This window comes from Papaver somniferum, chromosome 9, assembly GCF_003573695.1.
Source record: "Papaver somniferum cultivar HN1 chromosome 9, ASM357369v1, whole genome shotgun sequence".
Classification (NCBI taxonomy): domain Eukaryota; kingdom Viridiplantae; phylum Streptophyta; class Magnoliopsida; order Ranunculales; family Papaveraceae; genus Papaver; species Papaver somniferum.
This window is the reverse complement of record NC_039366.1, coordinates 92,303,599-92,326,481: the sequence shown is the minus strand read 5'-3', so window position 1 is coordinate 92,326,481 and position 22,883 is coordinate 92,303,599. Positions and strand designations below refer to the sequence as shown.

General features: G+C 36.9%; 2 protein-coding genes across 3 annotated transcripts; one reads left to right on the top strand and one right to left on the bottom strand.

Moving 5' to 3' along the window:
- The first annotated feature begins 2,952 nt into the window (after positions 1–2,952).
- On the top strand, positions 2,953–18,515 carry LOC113313476 (rRNA biogenesis protein RRP5-like). Of its 2 annotated transcripts, none has more exons than XM_026562259.1 (40): positions 2,953–3,191; positions 3,276–3,478; positions 3,620–3,760; positions 3,866–4,042; positions 4,486–4,582; positions 5,013–5,131; positions 5,252–5,374; positions 5,459–5,530; positions 5,632–5,724; positions 6,605–6,718; positions 6,820–6,942; positions 7,266–7,451; positions 7,558–7,632; positions 7,800–7,936; positions 8,328–8,462; positions 9,535–9,680; positions 9,760–9,825; positions 10,339–10,421; positions 10,546–10,626; positions 10,713–10,787; positions 10,872–10,973; positions 11,368–11,536; positions 11,685–11,833; positions 12,142–12,225; positions 12,342–12,442; positions 12,865–13,018; positions 13,105–13,179; positions 13,296–13,446; positions 13,660–14,278; positions 14,765–14,822; positions 15,447–15,592; positions 15,670–15,853; positions 16,157–16,255; positions 16,381–16,772; positions 16,859–17,035; positions 17,178–17,274; positions 17,365–17,520; positions 17,607–17,837; positions 17,923–18,006; positions 18,094–18,515. In XM_026562259.1, exons 1-40 carry the CDS (start codon positions 3,047–3,049, stop codon positions 18,199–18,201), a joined length of 5,727 nt encoding a protein of 1,908 aa, XP_026418044.1. In that variant the 5' UTR covers positions 2,953–3,046; the 3' UTR covers positions 18,202–18,515. The 2 variants fall into 2 exon arrangements, with proteins under 2 accessions (XP_026418044.1, XP_026418043.1); XM_026562258.1 differs by having other exon boundaries at positions 10,339–10,445.
- A 1,492-nt stretch (positions 18,516–20,007) lies between these two features.
- Positions 20,008–22,235, bottom strand: LOC113314387. The gene is made up of 6 exons (XM_026563182.1): positions 22,030–22,235; positions 21,851–21,953; positions 21,559–21,679; positions 21,359–21,431; positions 20,536–20,590; positions 20,008–20,423 (listed from the first exon to the last, which is right to left on the bottom strand). The coding sequence occupies exons 2-6, from the start codon at positions 21,912–21,914 to the stop codon at positions 20,365–20,367; spliced, it is 372 nt and encodes a 123-aa protein (XP_026418967.1). The 5' UTR covers positions 21,915–21,953; positions 22,030–22,235; the 3' UTR covers positions 20,008–20,364.
- Between the last annotated feature and the right edge of the window lie 648 nt (positions 22,236–22,883).

Sequence of the window (22,883 nt, the reverse complement as noted above, 5' to 3'; positions counted from 1 at the left end):
AGAACCAGTCCCGATATGGACATATATGATACGTTGCTCCAGTATCTAATACCCATGTACCATCTGTAATAGTACAAGCTGATGGTGTCACAGTTAGCGAGAAATCAGAAGCATCATTTGATTCTTCATTACCTTTAGCAATGTTCACCTCAGTATTACTATTATCTCCTTATCTTGCCTTACAGTTGGTACAATCCTTAGCCCAATGACCAAAGTCATGGCACCAAGCACACTCATCTTTCTGCAGTCACATTCTACTCTTAGAACATTCTCTACCTTTTCCATAACCACCATTCTTCCTTCTCCTGTTTGTTGAACGACCTCTTACAAGAAGCAAGTCATTATTAGCTTCACTTGCAAGGTCTTCACGATCCATCTTCCTAAACTCCTCACCACGTAATGCTGTAGTTACCTCAGCGTATGGCATCTTATCCTTTCCGTGCATTAATGCTTTAATCATGGGTTCATACTTTTCAGGAAGATAGTTTATCAGACACAAAGCTTGTTCCTCGTCGTTGATCTTCTCATCGTAGTTAACCAACTCAGCAAGAAGTTTATTATATGAATCTAGGTGCTCGGTTAGGGTTGCACCTTTCTTCATGTTATAGCCATACAAATTCCTTTTAAGATGTATCTTATTGGCCACATTCTTCACAAGGTATTCTTTCTCTAGCTTTTCCCAGAGATCCTTAGTTGAAGTCTCGTGATGATAATTAACTCTTAATGCAGTTGCTAAACACCCTCGTATCGAAGCAAGACATAATCTGTTCATCTTGTTCCACTGCTTATCAGACATTTCAACTGGCTGATCTTCTAGAGCTTCTTCTAGGTCAAGATGAACAAGAGCATCCATTATGTATGTTCTCCATAAACCAAAGTTATTGGTTCCTGCAAAGTTTTCTACCTTGAGTTGTGATCTATGTGAATGAAGTATTTCTTCTTTTGTTTCTTTATCTTTACTTGTGGACTCCGAATGTCCTCCTAAAGGATCTTTCAAATTAACTGGTTTATCCCCTCCAACCATTGTTCTCAAACAACCAAATATAGATAAAAAACAGAACCTTTGAGATTAGTATTACCTCAAGCAATCTTCAGAAAAAATACATTCACTTCAACTTCAATCTGAGTACCCGTATCCAAGAGCGTCTCTTTGCTCTGATACCAATTGTTGTGCCAAAGCCTGCGAAAGCGTTAGGTTTGCACTACTACGAAGGTATCTCAATATCGCCAAGAACACAATCACATACACAAGAAGAACAAGTATTTAACGAGGTTGTCAGGAAGAAACAAACAATTTTATATATCACTGTATAGGTTGGAATATACAAAGCCTTAGACGAGAAGAAGAGAACTCTTACTTAGTTCTGGTGTGTTTTCTCTAGTTCTCTCTATGGCTATTTATACACATCAATAGGACTGAACACATTCCTTAACAAGGATTACTTTCCTACAAGTATAGGGTTTCCTAACTTAGCTCTAAGAGACAAACCTCTTAAGATGCTATACTTAGGACACAAGTACTTGGTTTCCTTAACCAACTAGATTTTCTAATCTAGACCTTGACCGACCTACCAACAGTTTTTTATTCAATGCAGGCTTTAGTTTGATAAAGCATACAAAAAAGCCCTTTATTAAAACGTACAATGCCGTCACTGTGATTTTTAGAGTTTACTAATTGCTTCTACTAGCAGTGAGCAGTATGCTAACTGCCCAGGATAGATAGTTTTCGACTGTCTTTTCATCGGTCATTTGATATGCAGTATGTTATAAAAACTACTGAAAGGGAGAATAAATGAAGAACAGAATCATGAAATTGGAGTTGAGGAATTTATTTTCTTTCTTTTACTGCATAATAAATTTACAAAAGAGAAAGAAAATTCCTTGGATCCGTATCCGCCAATACACGTCTTTATTTACATATTTTCATATAGTTCTTCTCCCTCTCAGAAGAGCAGCATACAACAGCTCATTCCATGTATCAGGTACACCTGGTAAGCAACAATGACTGCAATCCTGAGAAGCTTTAATTCTCTCTTGAACAATATAATTTTTGTAAATATTTCGATATACTGAAGGATGTGCGTCAGCTCGGTAATATGAAAGCTTACTGACGTTCAGATACAAAACAAGGGTCTTCATTTTCTGAAGAGTGTTTTCTAGCATTTTCAATTGTATAGATGTCGGTTTTTGCGTATGTTTCATTGCTCGGGATTGGATGTGTTGCTAAGTTGCAATCTCCTCCAGTGTTCCATTTCCCTCATCTGCCATATTAAACCACAAGAAGGTTAGGATGAAACAACTAGTCATGTTTAAGGAAAGCTTAGGTAACAACGAGCAAAGTACTGCCGTATTCCTTCCATGAAATGGGTTGATGAATACCATGCCAGCTTAGAGTGATCCGACATGGTACTCATAGTGTTCCGGCATTGAGTTTCCAGGTGCAGCCGTGGCGAATCCAAATTTACATAAAGCGAAGATTCTACCTAACACACTTGTTTGTTGATGACGTAAAGACCTAAAGACATTTCTTTGGTGACTATGTTTACTCATTTCAACCAAATTTTTTTTATACCCAACACTCATACTTGTAATTTCTCCAAAATGATAATGATTTATATAAATCATTTTCAAACTAATCAATTAACTTCACTGATTATGATTAGTCACTAAACATGATTAGTGATGGGTAAATTAGGTATTATCGAAAATCCATGGATATTCGGTAACCCCACTTTACTATTTGGATCCATATTTTGTCCTTTTCCTATATTCCCCAATTAATAAAAGCATCCCCCAATTGCACGTTCTTTAGGAAGTGGGTAGCTAGGTCATTTTCTTGTTTTAAATTATTTTGGTCCTCTAGATAAATAAAAAATCTGATTGGACCCTATAATAAATAACTATATAAGCTTCGGACCGAACAACAAATTTCCCAAACCTAAAACCCTTTAAGGCTTAAACCCACCTCTCCGCCTCCATTGAAAACAATGTATACCTTCTCTTGATATTTTTAGGGTTCTTTAGAAGCTCTGTAAAATTTTCTGTAATGGCAGGACCTCCGAATAAATCCCTGAAGAGAAAGTCAGGGGATTCATTAAAAACACCCAAAACTAAACAGAAATCTAAAGATTCTACCAAAACTCCCGATTCGATTCCTCAAGTTGAAGACGATGTTCCTGATTTCCCTCGTGGTAAGATATTTATCGTTTTCTTAGTTACACCAAATATCGGTACAGTATGATTTGTAATCACACTTGTTTTTACTTTGTTTGTAGGAGGAGGAAGTACTCTGAGTAGGCGTGAAGAGTCTGAAATCCGTGCGGAGGTGGATGCTGAGTTTGCGACGGAATATAGAGAATCAAAAAAGAAGAGTAAAAGGCAGAAAAAGGATACAGTTGAGGATGATGATTTTGGTTCACTTTTTGGTGATGGTATTGCTGGGAAATTACCTAGGTTTGCTAATAGAATCACTTTGAAGGTATAAAATCACTAACTTTCTAATAGAATTTTTCAGCAATTTCTGGAAATGAACGGTTTAACTTGTGTTGGTTACTCAAACACATTGGTGTGTAGTTTGCATGACATTGGTGATGAACTTATGAGTTCTTTGACTTTTCAGAATGTTGCACCTGGAATGAAGCTTTGGGGTGTTATTGCTGAAGTAAATGAGAAAGATATAGCAGTTAGTCTCCCAGGTGGATTACGTGGATTGGTTCGAGCAGATGAGGCATCTGACCTTATTGCAGAGAATCAAATTAAGGTATCAACTGCCTGCATTTGATAAACTTGGCTTGTCTTTCTGTAGAAAGACAATAAAGTTAAGAGAGGGGGTGATAAATTTTGCTCATTTAATGTTCAATTGCAGGATTCGGAAGGTAACTTTCTGTCCAGCATATTTCATGCTGGTGAACTCGTATCCTGCGTCGTCGTACAAGTTGATGAAGATAAAGGTACGGGCAAAGGGAGGAAAAAGATCTGGCTTTCTTTGCGGCTTGCTGTATTGCATAAGGACTTGACGTGGGATGCGATACAAGAAGGGATGGTATGTTCTTACGCATTTTATTCAGCGGTCTAAGTATGCTAAGCTGTTTTAAACTTTTGTCTTCATTGTATGTCTCGTAGATAGCCACATGATTGTTAGTTTTGTTTGAAAAGTTGTAGGGATTATGATATTTGATTTTTCTCTTTAGCTGGATTGTCAGTAGAGCATGGCTCATCACTTGAGTAAAATTATTATCCCGTACCTAGATGGTCAACACATAAAATGATAGAGCCATTAAGAATGCGGGAGAAAGCTTACTTTGTGTTGTTTTCAAAGAAATGTTGTGTGTCTAATCTGCATGAGCGAATGGCGTTCTCAGATCCAAGCAATTCCAGACATACTTTTGTACTGCACAAAACTATTCTACATGTTGCATTCCAAATACTCAACTGTTAGTGTTTGGCAGAATTTGATTTTTCTGTTTGCCTGTACATTATCTACAGGTGTTAATGGCATACGTGAAAAGCATTGAAGACCATGGTTACATTCTTCATTTTGGGCCTTCTTCCTTTACTGGTTTTCTTTCGAGAAAAAATAAAGGTGAGAAAATGTGAAGTTACAATTTGTATCTCTTTGACTATGTGTGCATTTTCTTTGCGTAGACATGTTAATATACTTGTTAGGTTATTATTTGTATTGCTGGAGAAAATGCAAGCTTCGAATTTAGGCTTTAAGCAATCGGATGCTCATCATCATCTGAAGTTGGGTTTTGCTTATGTATCCCAAAAAAGACAACGGAATGTGGATTTTAAAATGAAAATTCTTGCTTCTGTTACATTTGAATCCATTACAGCAAATATATCCTGGCTCCATGTTTTTTCTTTTCCATTACGTGGATAATCTAGTTATTAATTCTATTAAGTGTTAGTTTGTTTACTTTGTTGTCGATTGTTGATGTGCTTCAGAGCTGTCAGACATTGTTTTGGCTTGCAAGTTGTATAATTAATTTGGCTATTCTGTTTCTTCTCAGATGGAGTCGAGATAAAGGGAAATGCTGGGCAATTATTACAAGGAGTTGTTAAGAGCCTTGATAAGGCTCGTAGGGTTGTTCACTTGAGTGCGGACCCTGATACTGTGTCTAAATCCGTGGTATGCCTTCTTACTCTTTCATATGCTGCTATCGTACTATCATTGTCCATACTTACTTTTTGTTTTCTGTCCACTCTGTATTTCGACTGTCCAGTATTTTAACTTGTCAGCATTTTACAGACCAAGGATCTTAAGGGAATTTCCATCGATCTGCTCGTTCCAGGCATGATGATAAATGCTCGTGTGAAGTCCACCCTTGAAAATGGGATTATGTTATCATTCCTTACTTATTTCACAGGAACTGTAAGACCGTAGCTCTGTTAACTTGTTGGTCAGTTTCTGTTGCTCATCTTGTATCATCTCACATACGTTTAATATTTTCAACAGGCTGATGTTTTTCATTTGCAAAATTCTTTTCCAACCAGAACGTGGCAAGAGGACTATGAACAAAATAAGAAGGTATTTATGTTTCTCCATATGCAACTTGCCAATTGGACCTTGGTATGACTAATGCACGAGTTTCTGCATTTTCGTCTGATTGGTGTTTATTTTTGGGTTAGGTAAACGCTCGGATATTATTTATCGATCCGTCGACTAGGGCTGTTGGTCTCACCATGAACCATCACCTTGTTCATAATAAAGCTCCTCCTTCAGTAAGTCTACTTGACTATAATAAGAAATTAAGTCTACTCTATAATTTTTTCTGCTTTTATTTGCTAGTGGATTGAAAACTTTTTATAGGACGTTTTAAAATAATATTTGCATGAGATAAAAACAACAAGAATCTTAAGTATGTTATGTGTTTTTATTAATGAAAACATTAAGAGAGTTTACGAGTCAAACGCCTAGTTTAGGGCGTATTTTAGCCCTAAAGGCATCAGAATTCGGGAAGCCAAAGAGAAGGACTGTTAAGGTGCGCCAAAGATTATAGAATCAACCTCGTACTTCAGGCATGAATGTGACAGGTTAAGAGATTTGGATGGTGTGTTGATGCATAAGGAGTAAGCATCAAAACGTAGGGCTTTCAACCCCATGAGCAGACCCACGAGAAATAGAACGCTAAATAAGAACTTGAAAGGGTTAAGCCAAATGGGCGCTGCTCTTAAAAAAGTAACTTGTTCAGATTTTGTGGTATTGCAGCATCTTTATACTGAATAACTTGTTCAGATTGTGGTATTACAGCATCTTTATACTCCAATCTGTAATTAGTTGTTACAACCAATACTGCACATAAGGGCATAGTGGCATACCTCTTGCACACTTTTCTCGTTAGGTGTATGAATTCAGGTCTGTGAACCTTTGTAAAACTCGTATGCCCAAGAGTTGAGTCAATGGCAATTTTCGTGTGGGTGTCACCAACTTGGCCTGTTTAGTGACCCTAGAAGAAGTTGATCTGTGGTTCATTTTGCACCAATTTCATCACCACCAATTTCATCACCATTAGGTGGTATTTGCATTTGTGATGTAATGGTTGAGATTGTGATTTTTGTCAATGTCTTTTGTTGCCTGACTAATGATGTGGTTTATCTCTAGCATGTTAAAACTGGTGATATTTATGATGGCGCCCGTGTAGTTAGAGTTGATAGAGGGTTGGGCCTGCTGCTAGAGATTCCTTCAACTCCGATACCAACTCCGGCGTATGTTAGTGTAAGTTCGTATCATTGCATCTGTTTTCTGTTGATTTTCCCATATGTTTTTCACCAGTTAGACCATGCCTGCTGTTTTGAAACTTCTTTTCTTAAATTTAGATATCTGACGTGGCTGATGAGGAAGTTCGGAAGCTGGAGAAGAAGTACAAGGAGGGGAATTCTGTCCGTGCTCGTATTCTAGGATTCAGGCACTTGGAAGGACTTGCATTGGGTATCTTGAAGGTTGTGTCTTGCCCTTAATATATTTTCTCTGCATGCATGGTGCCCACTAAGATTAGAAGCCTTAAAATTACATAAAGAGGATTTATCCGCCAAGGTGTTAATATTGTTTGGTGCCTGGATTCAAATGGTTTACCTCGTGTAATATTTGCAAATTTATACAGACTACAAGTGTGACCCCTTGCTAACAATATATTGTATGTAACGAACTGAACTGTTTTGCATTTGCATTCTGCTTCTGTTATACAAGCCTAGTTCTTTTTAGTATTCAGTATTCAAAGTGTGGTTTCTTAATTTGCTCCCACCATTCTGCTTACTTTATCCAGACTAGTGCGTTTGAGGGATCAGTTTTCACTCACTCAGATGCCAAGCCAGGTATGGTTGTCAAGGGGAAGGTAACCTCCGTCGGGGACTTTGGTGCTTATGTGCAGCTGTCGACTGGTGTGAAGGCACTTTGTCCTCTTACACACATGTCAGAACTTGAAGTCCCAAAGCCTAGGAAGAAATTCAAGGTATTTTCTCTTGGTATAAATTACTCTCATTGTCTGTTACCTCCTAACTGCATTGTATGTGTGAAAAGAATCAATTGTTTATCATTGTGGCAATTGTTCTGTGTAGGTTGGAGCAGATTTAGCATTTCGAGTGCTAGGTTTCAAGTCCAGGCTTATATCAGTCACACACAAAAAGACTCTTGTATGTTCTGTTTCTTGTGTTATTGTTGACTTAGCATTACTTACTATTTTCTTACAGTCTAATGCATTAGGATCTCTGTTGGTCTGTCCTCAGTATTTCAGCCCCTTTACTGGAAGTCGCCCATGATTTTTCTTATCTTCCTATCTTGTTTGCTGTGTTTTCTTCAGGTCAAGTCAAAGCTTGCTATTCTTAGTTCATATGACGATGCTACTGAGGGACTGATAACACATGGATGGATCAAAAAAGTTGAAACACATGGGTGCTTTGTGAACTTCTACAATGGAGTGCAGGGATTTGCTCGTCGGTTAGTTGCACTATATAACCAATCCCTTGCTGTTATACAGACCTTAAACTTGTCTACATGTCTATACATTTCATTCTTGTGCATTTGTGCATATGTGATGATCTTAGTCAGCACTATGCTATGTAATTGCATCTACTTATTTCATGATTTCTTCGTATGTATATGAAATTAGTCCGTGGATAAAGAGGAACCAGTTTGCCCTTTTCAAGAACGTAACTAGGCAACTTTTCTACGTTATCTTTTTGTTTTTTGGTAATTATTGACCATTGTCATTCAGGACTTGTGTTGTTAGATATAGATAGAGAGCTCTGATGATTATCTACACTATAAGCCTCCTAATATATTATTTAATCTTTTTATTCATTAGCTGATTATTTCCTCCCTTAATCAGATCTGAACTTGGATTAGACCCGGGCTGCGAAGCAAGTTCAATGTATCATGCTGGACAAGTCGTGAAATGTAGGGTAATGAGTGCAGTTCCTTCTTCCCGGAGGATCAACATTAGTTTTCTTATGTCTCCAACAAGGTTCGCTTTCATTCTCACTGTGTTTGAATTCTATATCTATGTATGAAGGTGCCACTTATACATTTTTTAAAGCGTTTATGAGGGTTGACTATCTCTTAAATGTAGTAAGAATCTGAAGTAGTTCCTTAGAACCAAGAAAAGAAATGGGGGTGTCATGAATCTTTCAAATGAAGGGGTCTGGCATCCCCCCCTATCCTGTCGAGAGCGTTTAATCCGCCTTAACGGACGGAAAACTCCTATCTGAGAAGTTCATTAAAGAAGTTCAAAGTTCCCGTACAAGTGTAAGCTTTAGAAGAGAAGGAGTTTATAAACTTCTGTTCTTTAAATCGACGGTTGTGATGTCTGGTCTCCACTAGCTTTGAAGGTTAGCCTATTGATTTTTGGGCATAAGGAATCTTTAACTGAGCAAGGCGTATTTGAGACTGTGACCTTTCTTGTAAAGGCTTTACAGATGGTCTTTAAGATCAAACCCAGATATAAATGCCATTCAAGCACAAGTGTTAAGTGTGAAGAGAAGGTTAAACAAAGTGGAGGCTATTGTAGGCTGTAGCATAGAGAGAAGACAATACAGTTTCTTATTTCTTATTTAGGGCAGTAGGTTAGCATGCTCAACTTTAAGTAGTAAATAGGACTGGTTGGTAACTTGTTAAAGTCACAATGTGAGGCAATGTCTCGCATTTCCAACGGAAAATGCCTCTCCCTGCCGTTTCCTTAAACCTTCGGTGGCACACCTCAATCTAAGTACTCAAGTTCTGAAGGCCTACTAGCTTATATGCTATTGGTGTTCGGCAAGGAATATAATATAATTTTGTTATAGAATGCTTACTGATAATGTTTTGCCTCACATATCTGCAGAAGCTTATACTTTGGAACACGATTTGAATTTTTGTATTAGGTTATGCTGTTCAGCTAGAGAATCTTGAATTTCTTTTTATCTTCTTTATATTATAAAAACCATTATAAATGGTGCTCACTATTACTGCTATTTTCTTCCCAAAAAATTTACCATTCCATCTTGCGAAGTTAGTAACATCTCCAGCTTAATATTCTTTTCTTGACTTCTTCCTGACAGAACATCAGAAGATGCTGTATTAAAGTTGGGTAGCGTTGTGTCTGGTGTTGTTGAGCGCTTGACTCCTAATGCAGTTATCGTGAAAGTGAATGCTGAAGGTTATTTGAAGGGTACCATACTCACTGAACATTTGGCGGACCACCAAGGTACCTGTTTTCATTACTGTTTGGATATTGTATCTTTTTTTCAAAAGTTGTTTCGCTAATCCTTCTGTTTGCTCTGTAGCGCACACTACTTTGATGAAGTCTATGTTGAAGCCTGGGCATGAATTTGATCAACTTGTGGTTCTAGGTAAGCTCACAATTGGCAATCATTTCCAAATTTTGGTTCAGTACATTGTACATTCAGTGGACATACTCGAGAAACATGTCTTTCGTATGTAGTTGTCATGTGAGTCATGTGTATGTAGTAACATCTTTGGTGAGCTATGGTACGGAGGAGGTATTGATACAGTTTATTGAAGGAAATTAAAGATGAAAGCTTAGTGTAGAATATTTTTGACATTGTGACAACATTTTACTGTACAATTTTTTTGACATTGTGACAAATAGCTGGATCCAAAACTCCTCCACTTAGTCAGTTCTATTCCATTTCTGAAAGAACTTGGTTCCTGTTTTAAGGTGTAACATCTGTCAGAAACTGTAAAATAGCAGTAAAGAATAAAACAAATTTATAGTTTAACTTGGAACCTGTTCACAATTTTTTTTGTTTTTTGGTTGTCTTCTGTTTTTATTTTAAATGTTTGCTAAATCAAAGTTTTTAGGAGTATGCTTCAGGTTTGATATTTTCATCATCTACTTGCAGATGTTGGTGGCAACAGTTTGATACTCTCTGCGAAACTTTCTCTTATTAACTCCGCTAATGAGCTTCCTTCGGATATTGCACAGGTTCATCCTCATTCCATAGTCCATGTAAGAAGCTGGCGTGGTGGTTAATTTCTCTCTTTATAGGGTGTAACATTAGTCGTCCTAATATTTTCGTAGAAATAACTTCCCTTTTCTTGATAATCAGGGATATGTCTGCAACTCAATTGAAGGTGGCTGCTTTGTTCGTTTTCTTGGGAGGTTGACAGGATTCTCTCCAAAAAATAAAGTAAATATTTTGGTTTTCCTGTTGGCTTAATACTATTAGTAATCTGCTATCATGATGTTTGGCCTGATTTCTTGATTTCCTTGCAGGCTCTAGATGACCAAAGAACTGATATATCTGAAGCCTTCGACATTGGACAGTCTGTCCGTAGTCATGTCGAAACTGTAAGTGGACATAATTTGGTTTAGTAGCTGTATATATCTGGAACCATACTAGCTGTTGTTTGATCTGGTTGCTGTTACTTTCAGGTTAACTGTGACACAAACAGAATAACACTCTCCTTGAAGCAGTCGTCTTGTTTTTCAACTGACACGTCCTTTATTCAGGGATATTTCATTCTGGAGGATAAGGTAACACATACATAGGTGTCTTCAGTTTATTCGTCCTCTCTCGATAATTGCTTGTATGAGATGAAAATTCTTGATTTTAATTGTGCAAAGGGAAAGTTACTTGTTGTCTCTCATGTGGTACTACCCTGTGATTTACATTGAGGATCTGTGATTTACATTGAGGATATATGATTCTTACTTGCCAGGGTGCTGGTTTGGTTGTATAATCACTAACAATGAATTTATCGATTACGTATTTCCGTCTGATTTTGTTTCTTTTTGCCTATCTGCACCACCCAGTTCTGTACTATGTTCGCGTAAGTTATTGTTGGTGTACACGTGATACTAATTGGTAGCAGTACTGATAATTGTCTAACTGTAGCAGTACTGATAATTGTCTAACTTTATGATGCAGATTGCTAACATGCAAATGTCGGACTCCAAAAATATTGATTTCAAATGGGTGGAATCTTTTAATATAGGGAGTGTTGTTGAAGGAGTGATTCACGAGATCAAAGAATTTGGGGTTGTTCTTCGCTTTAAGCAGCAGACCGATGTTTTTGGTTTTATTACTCACTATCAGTGTAGGGTTTTTTTTGCCGACCCCTTTTTCATGCATTTGAATTTTAATGTCTTGACGTATACTGTCAATTCTCTCTGTTCCCTTGATAGCTGGTAAGCTTTTTCATGCCTTACTTCGTGCTCTAATAAGCTCTGCTTCATTCTTTTCAGTAGGTGGAACGAGTATTGAAAAAGGGTCTATTGTTCGTGCTGTTGTTCTTGACATTAATAAGTCTGAGCGCCTTGTAGATTTGTCTCTCAAACCTGAGTTGGTTTGTCCGGTCAAAGAAGATGGTGGTGATAACAAGGCCTCAAAGAAGGTAGTTCTTAACTTAATCATTTAGAATCAGTTTTAATGGAAACTTGTTTAAGACTCCCACCCATGCACAATATCAAGGCCGATCCAATTCTCGTGTAAACGTATTGTTGCAAACTCTTGTTATTACTTTTTTAATGTCTCGAGTTAATAGCTTCACTTTACCTATATTAAGACGAAGATTAAAATGTTGAGTATTTTTAAATGGGAGATATGCAAACTTGATTCTCAATTAATGTCTAAAGAGGAAGTTCTTACCTATGCATTGTGTTTACTGAAGTCCTGATGTTCATGTCTTTTGACTTACTTCAGAAACGTAAGAGAGATAAATCTGTGGATATGGAGTTGCATCAAACTGTTAATGCAGTTGTAGAGCTTGTCAAAGAGAACTACTTGGTAAGTGTTTTCTTGTAGAAGTTTCTGACATTCTTATTCTTGGCAGAGCTTATGGGCTTATGATCCACTTCAACTGATTTTATGCTATCTGAACTTCTCATTATCATCGAATGTAGGTTCTCTCCATACCAGATTTTGATCATGCCATAGGTTATGCATCAATAGCCGACTACAATACACAGAAGCTTCCGAACAAGCATTTCGTGAATGGCCAAAGGTTTGCATATTTCCAAAATTTCTGCCTGATGTTTTCTTCTCTGAATGTGAACAATGCATTCTTTTATAATGTTTGGTTATATGTTAGAGATGTTGATTGCGTGAGGTGTTCGTGGTTTTTACGTTAGATGCTTTTCGGCTGACCTCTTTATTATGCCTCTTCAAAACCCCCTATAACGTACTTTTTTCACCGGATATGAAGGCCCAATCTTCGATTTCATTTTTGTAATTGCCCTTAAAGATATTGCATAACTATTAACTTTTAGGGAGGGTATTATTATCTGGCGCCACGGCCTCCACAGCTATATCCTATGCCTCGCCGCATGCGTTGCCCCCCAAAATCACAGATTTTATGTCTTGTTTCTTTTTTACATTTTGCTTGTTCAAAATGGGTAATAGCTTGAGAGGTTCTATTGAATGCAGTGTGGTTGCCACTGTTGAGGATCTTCCTAGCTCATCTGCGACTGGGAGATTTCTATTGCTTTTGAAATCTCTGAAGGAGGTTGTTGAGACTTCCAGTTCGAAAAGGGCCAAGAAAAAGTCCAGTTACAATGTTGGCTCACTTGTTGAGGCAGAGGTATACCTTTTGTTTCCGTACTCTTTAAGACATTGTTCCTTCTACCTTTTGGAAAACAACTTCTCTTATAGTTCTTTTTTGTCCAGGTTACCGACATAAGGCCTCTAGAATTGCGTTTGAAGTTTGGAGTAAATTTCCATGGGAGAGTGCATGTAACAGAGGTGAACATTTTTATTTTGGAGTTCAATAATTAACTGTGTCTGTCACTGCTATTTCTCATGTATTAGATTCTAGCTTATGGTGTTGTACTGGATCTTGATCTTACATACTTGTGTAGGCCAGTGATGAACATATTGTGGTGGGTGCGTTTAGTAAAATTAAAGTTGGGCAAGTACTGACGGCAAGAATCGTTGAAAAGCCTGGTCCGTCAGATAAGAAGAGTAAAAAGACCCAATGGGAACTCTCCATTCGGCCATCATTGATTTCAGGTAATAATAATTACAGAATAAATATGTTCAGTGTCAGTATTTTATGTTGAATGAACTTTCTGTACAAATTTCCTTTGGTTTGTTTTGATAATCTTAGTTAGCTGTTTTACAAATATGTAGTGTTCCTTTTTCTTGCTATCTTGTCACTTTTCTTTCCCTGGAGGTACTTTTTTCTCTATGTTTCAAATATATATTTTTGTGATTCTTTTCCAGGACCCAAAGAAATTGACGACAAGCTGATGACTAAGGAGTCTGATTTTTCAATTGGAAAATGCATTACTGGGTATGTTGTAAAGGTGGACAGTGAATGGGTCTGGTTAACAGTGTCTCGTCATATGACGGCTAAGCTATTTATTCTAGACAGTGCGACCGAACCTTCTGAAATTTGTGATATCAAAAAGCGGTTTCCTGTTGGAAAAGGTGTGACTGGTCATATTTTAAGTGTTAACAAGGAGAAGAATTTAATACGCTTGATTTTGCACCCCTTATCAATTGTCTCCAAAGGAACTCTTGATACTGATGCTCTTGAGAATGTTAGCGAACATGTACATGAAGGTGATGTTCGTGCTGGTAGAATTTCAAAAATACTTCCAGGTGCTGGTGGGCTGCTTGTGCAAATCGGACCTCATCTCTTTGGAAAGGTTCATTTTACTGAACTTACAGATAGTTGGATGCCAAACCCACTTCTTGGATACCAGGAAGGGCAGATTGTCAAGTATAAGGTCCTAGAAATAGGTCGCTCTCTTAAGGGCACCACACACTTTGATTTATCATTACGTATGTCTTTACAAGAGATTGAGACTCGGGGCACTTCGGAACTTCATACTGATGTGTAAGTATTTAACTTTCAGTCATTTATATCAGTGCAGTTCAGATGGTTCAGTATTCTAGGTTTTGCACAAATGACATGTATGCTTACTAGTATAGATAAGTAAAAAGGGTATTACTGAAAATTCATGTCCATGAGAATTTTCTTTCTTGGTTTGCGTACTTTCTAGAAGTATCTCTGATTGGACTGCTTGCAAGAATATGTTGCTCAAATTACCTATGAGCTTCTGGGATAGGGCGTAGATGAAAATGGCAGAAGGAACAACAATAAGACAATCACTACTTCATTATTAGTCTGCTTCATTTTAGTTGTCAATTATTTTTCCTGTACTTGCATTTGTTATGAGGTTTTTGAGTCTCATCCGTCATCAATTCATGTTGAAGTTCTGTTTTCTGTAATTTGCTTGTTAAGTCTTTGTTGATAATATAGTTTCAGTATAATGTATTCCACTTTGGAGGAAATAAGAGTCTCTGTGTTTATGATTATTAGGGATTCTAACAAGCGGTTTGAAAGGATAGAGGAGCTTCATCCAAATATGGTTGTTCAGGTATGAAATAGAACTCTTCGATGGAACACTGTATAATATAGCATGTATTGATTTTCATTCTTGATGTGTCTGGAGCTTTTATTAGGTAATTGACATAATAAAAGCACAGAAAGCAGGTAATTCTATGTAGGTGGTTTAAGCCTAAATAAACTCTACTTAAAACTTATTTCAAGTGGGTAATAATTGCAACAAAAATCTGGAAGTATTTAAATTTATTTTCTTGAGTTATCATATTCAAACTATAGCGTGCCATGTGCAGTTCAAAGGTTGAAAACCCAAGAATTCCAGTAAACAAGAGATTTCTGCAAGAAGCCGTGTATAAAACTTTACTCATTTTGTTAAATCACTTGCTTAGCTGGAACTTTAGTGACTAGTCAGACAATTTTATGATATTTAATAAGTATATTTTAAGTAATGATTGGTACCATGTTCCAATTCCATTTGAAATGCACCACTGTCGCTATTTGAAGAGGATGGTAATTATATTATGATTTCTGGTTGTATAATGTAGCCCCTGCTGTTCAGATTCATGATTTATCCGTTAATTTGATTCCGATCCTTTAGATCTTACCGGATCTTTCCTTGAAAGGATTTTGGACGCTGATATATTTTTTTCTCGTGTAGGGCTATGTTAAGAATTTAATGCCAAAGGGTTGTTTTATTATGCTCTCCCGGAAGATAGATGCGAAAATTCTTCTCTCTAACTTGTCTGATGGTTTCATTGAAAACCCAGAGATGGAATTTCCGGTGGGGAAACTTGTAAATGGAAAGTAAGTACCTTAAACACTAAAATAGGAGTAATGATCTATTTGGTAATTTCCAATTCTAAAGAGATTATTATGTGCAGGGTGTTGTCTGTGGAACCTCTGTCCAAGAGAGTTGAAGTAAGCTTAAAGACAGGGTCTGCAAATAGGTCTTTGAAATCCAACGTGGGTGATTTCAAGAGTCTATGTGTTGGTGATGTTATCTCGGGCAGGATTAAGCGAGTTGAGACATATGGTTTATTTATTACAATTGATCAGACGAACATGGTGAGTATGATTAAAATAGCTTGCCATAGGTGCAGTGTTTTACTATCTCTTTGCTTTAGCTACTACTGAAGAAACCTTAAGAAAGTCTTTTATGTTTTTGCAATATGATACACCTTGTATGCTTGTTGATTTATGATACAAGGTGGTATCTTGACCTTTGCAATATAGGTTACTTGTGTCTGCGCTGAATATATTCTGATATTCTATTTTATAAACGCTGGCTATTTTAGATTTGTGGAGTTGACTCAGGTATGCAGGATTTTATAGCCCTTGCTTTAATGTATCTTCATATACGTTCTGTAGGTTGGTTTGTGCCATAAATCAGAGCTAGCTGGTGAACAGACTGAGAGCATTGACAGCAAATATAGAGCTGGAGAGAAAGTTAAAGCAAAGATTCTGAAGGTAAACACATTTGAGTCTTTGAAGAATCCATAGTGCTCAGTAAATGATTTTTAATATTATACTATTATTTTCAGCAAATGTGGTAAGTTTGAGTTCTATTTTCTTCTATTGGGTTGCTTCATTAGGTGGACCCTGAACAGCATCGAATATCACTTGGAATGAAGAATCTGATTGCGGTTGGTGATGTGAATGATGATGCCAGTGTTGACCTTATGTCAAACCAAGATTCTGGTGAAGCCACGGACTGTGATAGCGACTCTGATGGTTCTCAGACACTGCAAGAGAACGATATTCCTGACAACTTCTCTGTAGACGAAGATTGCACAAATGAAGTATACCCGTTTGTTATGGAATTAGAATCAGGGGATCCTGTTCTTCCATTAGAGGTTACTCTTGATGACGTAGATGACTCTGGATTAGATAACATCGAAAATGGAATGATGGAGCATGTTAATGATGGAGACTTCAATGCTGAGAAAAACAAAAAGCCCATGAGGAAAAAAGCGAAGGAAGAGAGGTCAGTTTGTTATATTATCTTCGGTAGGAATAAAAATAGTTACTGGGAAACTTTTAGCTAGTCTGACATTCAAACTCCATGCACAGGGAACTAGAAGTTAGTGCGGCAGAGCAAAGACTACTTGAGAAAGACATACCTAGGACTGCTGATGAATTTGAAAAATTTGTGAGAAGCTCACCAAATAGTAGCTTTGTCTGGATAAAGTACATGGCTTTTATGCTGTCTCTGGCTGATATTGAGAAGGCTCGCTCAATTGCTGAAAGGTGTGTTTATCTGAACATGAGTCGTATGCTGTTCACTTATATTTGGAGCTTTATATTCTAATCATTACATGCTACGTGCTACCTTATATTCACTGTCCTCACTAGTGCTGATGGCCTGCATCTAACTTTATGTTGTGAAAAGGGCTTTGAGAACGATAAACACCCGAGAAGAGGCTGAAAAGTTAAATGTTTGGGTGGCTTACTTCAATTTGGAAAATGAATACGGTAATCCTCGTGAGGTAAGAGCGATGAACTGCGTTAGTGTACTCATTTAATTCATTACATCTATAGTTTCTCAATATGTTCTGTTTTGATGGATATTCTTTCAGGAGGCTGTTACAAAGACGTTTCAAAGAGCTCTTCAGTACTGTGATCCTAAAAAGGTTCATTTGGCGTTGTTAGGGATGTACGAAAGGACCGAACAGCATAAATTAGCAAACGACCTTCTTGATCAAATGTCAAAGAAGTTCAAACACTCTTGCAAGGTATATTTTGGAGATGTTAGTGTGTTATATCTCTCCCAGAATGTGAAAATGATCTTTGTAGGTTTAAACTTGTTACGGATTTGTAGGTCTGGTTAAGGCGAGTACAGAACTTACTTAGTCAGGGAAAAGATGGAATTCAAGGAATAGTCAAGCGTGCACTTCTTTGCCTCCCTCGTCATAAGCATATTAAGTTCATCTCTCAATGTGCAATTCTTGAGTTTAAGTGTGGTGTGCCGGATAGAGGTCGATCCATGTTTGAGGAAATGCTGCGAGAATACCCCAAAAGATTAGACTTGTGGAGTGTCTACCTAGATCAGGTAAGTCCTTGTTGTTCCATTAGGAGTATATGTTTATATCTTTTATGTAAATAATGTCCTAATATATCAATTTTATCACGAACAGGAGATTCGAATTGGAGATGTAGACCTGATCCGTGCATTGTTTGAGAGAGCGACAAGCTTAAGTCTTCCCGCCAAAAAGATGAAGGTGCTCATTACATCATCCCACTCTGATTAATAATTTTCTGCTTTCTTTTGATTTAGGTATTCATGACACTGTTGCTTTCTCATGCAGTTCTTATTTAAGAAGTATCTTGAATATGAGAAATCTTGTGGTGACGAAGAAAGGGTTGAATACGTGAAGGAGAAGGCTATGGAATTTGTGAATAGTTCAGGCCCTTGAAGGGATGTTATGGACACCTTTTCTTGGTAACATCTCACAGATCATTCTTCACAACAGTTGTGATCCTTGCAAATGCTGAAAATTGAGTAGTAGCTATGACTGTATTTTATTGAGGTTGATAATGGTCAAGCGAGGAAGTTGTATTCACGGGGGCATGTCATTGACCAATTTGTACCAAGATAAGTCTATGCAAAACATAATTCAAAGCTTATTCAAATTCCAGATAATTTTGGAAGCTGAAGAGAAACAAAACACTACACCATATTCATTCGCAGATTTGCATGTCCAAATTCAAGATAATGTTGAAAGCTGATAGAAACCAGACATTATAATTACCATATTTGTAGCTTTTAAATATTCATTGAATGCCTAATAAATAATAACAAAGAATGCCTAATAACAACAAATGAATGTTGATAAATAGCCATAACCAATAACAACAAATGCCCAATGCAAGGGACTTGGAACTGGCTTTGTGTACAAAGTTATCACGTATAAAACTTCAATAGACATTTGCTTTTTGGAAACGAATGATGAATTTTTGCCTTTCGATGGGCTTCCTAATTTTCTTAAGATGTACTGCTGTTTAAAACCTGTAATCCAACTTTTATCATACTACCGTTACGTATTTTTTTTTTCTTTTTCTTTTCTGAGCCAAGGAACAATCTGTTAAACAGTAAAAGAAGTTATATCAGTAGCTAAATGAGGAAATAACAACAAAGGTGGCGGAGACCACCATTCCTCATCAAGGCTATACTTTCTAACAGCTTTTGCTTAAGCATCAGCTGACCAGTCAGGATTAATATTTACATATCCTAAGCAGAAGTAAACTCTGATGATGAGGAGGATGAAGCTGATGAAGAAACTTGCATATGCCTAAGTTCTGTCTCAAAGATAACATTATGCCATCCGTGGGTAAGTGCCAGTTGCATAGCTTCAAGCAAAGCCCTGGCCTCTGCTTGATTTGCTTGTTGACTTCTTTTTAGTGTATTTGGAAGTCTTGGGCATTAGAGATCAAAGAAAACCAACTAAAAACAATAGACTTGTTGTCAAAGAAAAAAGAAAAAAAGACGAAAGAAAAGTACAAATAATCAGAAAGACAAAAGAAAATAAAAGGAGAATGCAAATGTTCATCTGATCTCAGATTTTATTAGCTTCTTTTTCTCCTAAATCTTTCAAGGAGAGGAAGCTCTTTCCAAAGGGGAATCCTACGCCCGTCAACTGCATAACGGTGTCACATATCTTTTCCAAGGCTTCAATTTTTGGGTTATAGCTGACAAGATTTTGCTGAAAAATTTTATCTGATAAATAGTTCATGAGTTTGGCCAGCATTGCAATGTGAATTACTTAATCTCTGATAATATCTAGTTTGCCAATTTTTGCACTACTCGTTTACATTCCAAGAGGTGACGTACGATGAGCGAGAAAAAAAAAATCTAGTTTGATTTCGGCCCAACCTTTGTTAGGTAGCATATTGTAACTATCCCAGTATCCCTTACATTTGAAAAAGAAATTACCAACAGAATGTTTGCGTTAAGCAAGCTTATGTACAAGATCAGGTGTGCAACATGCTGCACATTTAAAAAGAATTACCAACATGCTCGCTTGTCATAATAAAAGATTTGATCTTTCGTTGAACATAGCACAAAGGTAACTCACAGGAAAATTTTAGCCAACTCATCGAGTATTTTCATGTGATCACAGGTGTGTTGGAGAAAATTGTTAAAAAAACTATATCTATGAACATACTGATACATGACGATCAAGTAATTTACAGTAAAATGCACAAAGTAACTCCAAAGCTTATTGGTTTCAAATGAATTATCATGTATTTCTAAATCCACCTCGACAAAGTTTATTGCCACCTGCACAAGATGAAGACCGGCCACAGATTCACTTAACACCTACAGGTCCTCTAGATGGCAGACTACTTATCACCCTCTACCAACAGCCTTATAACAGAAGTACAGGATGAATCCATACAATGTAAGACTTGACATCCTACTTATCACATATTGTTGTATACCGCTGTCACTATTATAACGTGTATATGTATCATTGTCACAAATCTCATTTAATTGACTGTTAGTATTGCTGAAGGAGGCACCGGGAATCCAGTTTTAGAGGCCTCTCATTGTTGTGGCTTCTCCTGCACCAGACTTGTTATGATTGAGCTGCTGCAATTCTGTTTCCTGACAAGTCTTTCTTCAGTACTTTATGACCTACCAAACATAGAGAATAGTTTTAGATTAGTTACATGCAACTGTTTGTTGTCGATATGAAATCAAAGCTGGCCTGTGTGGTTTAAAATTCGGGTTATGGAAGGAGACTCACTTGTCATACTTCCTACCTCACCATCAAGCTTTTTGCCTTCGTAAGTAAACCCAAGCTGAAGAAAAAAAAATGGTATTCAACAATCAATGACTGATTCAACATTCAAGAATTGAAAAAAGATTGTTCAGTAAAATTTGATTAAGAGTAGTTATTGTACACTGTCTTAGTGTGGGATTGAGCCTGGGGAGCAAGCAGATGTTGGCAACTGAAATGACTTGGTTCCTCATTACTGGAAATTCAGAGGAATGCCAGTCACTAACTAGCTAGCACCTAATCTAGGCTCCGCGTATTTTTCATCTAGATGGCGATTTACAGCATATCAGAGTCTTTTGTTCGGGAAAGCTTACAACTCTTCTCAAACACTCCAACAAAAGAAGGTTCACATAAAATTAGTATCACACCTCAGTGAAGTAATCTATTGCATGCATTAGGAAAATACAGAAATTGACCATCTTGTACCATCTAAAGCATGTTAAACATTGATCAAAGTTATGATACAAAGATGCTTACTTATACCAAGAAGTTCACACATTGCTCGCTGATGGTCCATATTTCAGAGGAATGTGCCAGTCACTAATTAGATAGCACCTAATCTAGGCTCCGGGTATTTTTCATCTAGATGTCAATTTACAGCATATCCGAGTCTTTTTGTTAGGGAAAGCTTACTACTCTACTCAAACTCCGACAATTGAAGGTTCACATAAAATTAGTATCACAACATAGTGAAGTATCCATCGCCTACTATGAATTACAGAAATTGACCATCTTGTACCATCTAAAGCATGTTAAACATTAATCAAAGTTATGATACAAAGATACTTACTTGTGCCAAGTAGTTTACAGTGTGCTCGCTGGCGGTGGAGAGCAACCATATTTCCAAATGATCTACCTTATCACTGTTTAAAATTAAGAAGGCTTTCCATTAGACCCTAAAGTAAAACCAAAACCAGGACTAACAAACATAATCTTGAAATGAAAATCTTGAAATGAAATAAGTGTGAATAAGTACCAGATAGAACATACATTTTGTCAGCCTTCTCCTCTATTATCTTGATAAACGCCTCAACCAAGTCTATAGACTGACAATTCGTCTCAGTTATCTCGCAATGCTTTTGATTATTATTTCTTTGAATAACTGCAGTGCCTACAAAAAGAAAGTTCGTTTAACCCTAATTCCATAACTAAACATGATTCACAATCAAAAAGAAGTTCGTTTAACCCTAATTCCATAACTAAACATGAATCACAATCAAGAACCGAGTAAGATTGAAGAAATGAATTAAAGAAACTGAAAACAAGAAAAAGAATTACTTACTGTAAGCCTTAATTCGATTTCCAGGGGATACAGCAACAAGAATGTACTCAGAGAACATCGCCATGCATTCCAGAGACGCTTCCAAAGGAAAAAATCCTATTCCCTGTAACAACATACATAAATTTTATCAGTTAACTGGAAATTCAATAAATAAGATCCAAGTAGAGAAAAATTCTTACTTCTTTGCCAAGTATAATCCATCGACATATGGGTTATTTCAAACAAATCATTGCAGCAGATCTTTCTAATGGTTGTCATTCTCTATACAATTTTTATCTCTATTTCTTTCAAAACTCAAAGATTGGGGAAGAAATGAATTTCGTGTCGTTTTCTTTCAGATTCAGAACCCAGAAGCGTGAAAGAAACCAAGAATCGAATTACAGCGTCTTCTCAGCGTTTGTGTATGAGGCTATGAGCACCACCAATGAGTGCTTTAATTGGGGGCCCAAAAAACAATTAGGGGCCTGACCAATTTATACCCACCCCATAAATTACTTGGGGTTTCCAAAATTTAGTGAAAGGTCTATTTTGCCCTTCCCTAATAATAAAAAACAAAAAGCCTATTAATCCTTAACCCTAAGCCCTAATTCATTTTCATTTTTAAACCCAAAAAAAGAACGCGCGATTGGGGGATATCAAAACTAATTGGGGGATAGAGAAAAAGGACAAAAACTGGATCCAAATATCAAATCAGGGTCACCCCTTATCTAATTAATTTTTTAATTCCTAATCTAGCTCTCACTAATCAGGTTTAGTGGTTAATAATAATTAGTAAAATCTTAAGATTTTTAATAAATGATTAGTGTGTATTTTTATTTGAAATTGTGTGAGTGTGGTGAGAATAGAAGGAGAGAATTTTCTTTTTGAGAGGGAACTTTTTTTGCGAAAATGGAAGATGATTGTGAGGAGAGAATTGCAGCTGTTGAATCTTTAGCTCAACTACAACAAGAAACATATGTTCAATCTCCGGTTAATGATAACAACTCACAATTGGAATTATATGAAGAACCAACACCCTTGGATCATGATTTTT

Bases quoted from the DNA above. Each gene is read 5' to 3' on its own strand.
- LOC113313476 (XM_026562258.1), top strand. From the start codon at position 3,047: ATGGCAGGACCTCCGAATAAATCCCTGAAGAGAAAGTCAGGGGATTCA. The intron at 13,019-13,104 runs GTATACCTTTTG...TTTTTTGTCCAG, and splicing joins GCTCACTTGTTGAGGCAGAG to GTTACCGACATAAGGCCTCT. The intron at 15,593-15,669 runs GTAAGTACCTTA...TATTATGTGCAG, and splicing joins GGGAAACTTGTAAATGGAAA to GGTGTTGTCTGTGGAACCTC.
- LOC113314387 (XM_026563182.1), bottom strand. From the start codon at position 21,914: ATGGCGATGTTCTCTGAGTACATTCTTGTTGCTGTATCCCCTGGAAAT. The intron at 21,680-21,850 runs GTAAGTAATTCT...TTCTTTTTGTAG, and splicing joins AAATCGAATTAAGGCTTACA to GCACTGCAGTTATTCAAAGA. The intron at 20,591-21,358 runs GTAAGTATCTTT...TTTTTTCTTCAG, and splicing joins CTGTAAACTACTTGGCACAA to CTTGGGTTTACTTACGAAGG.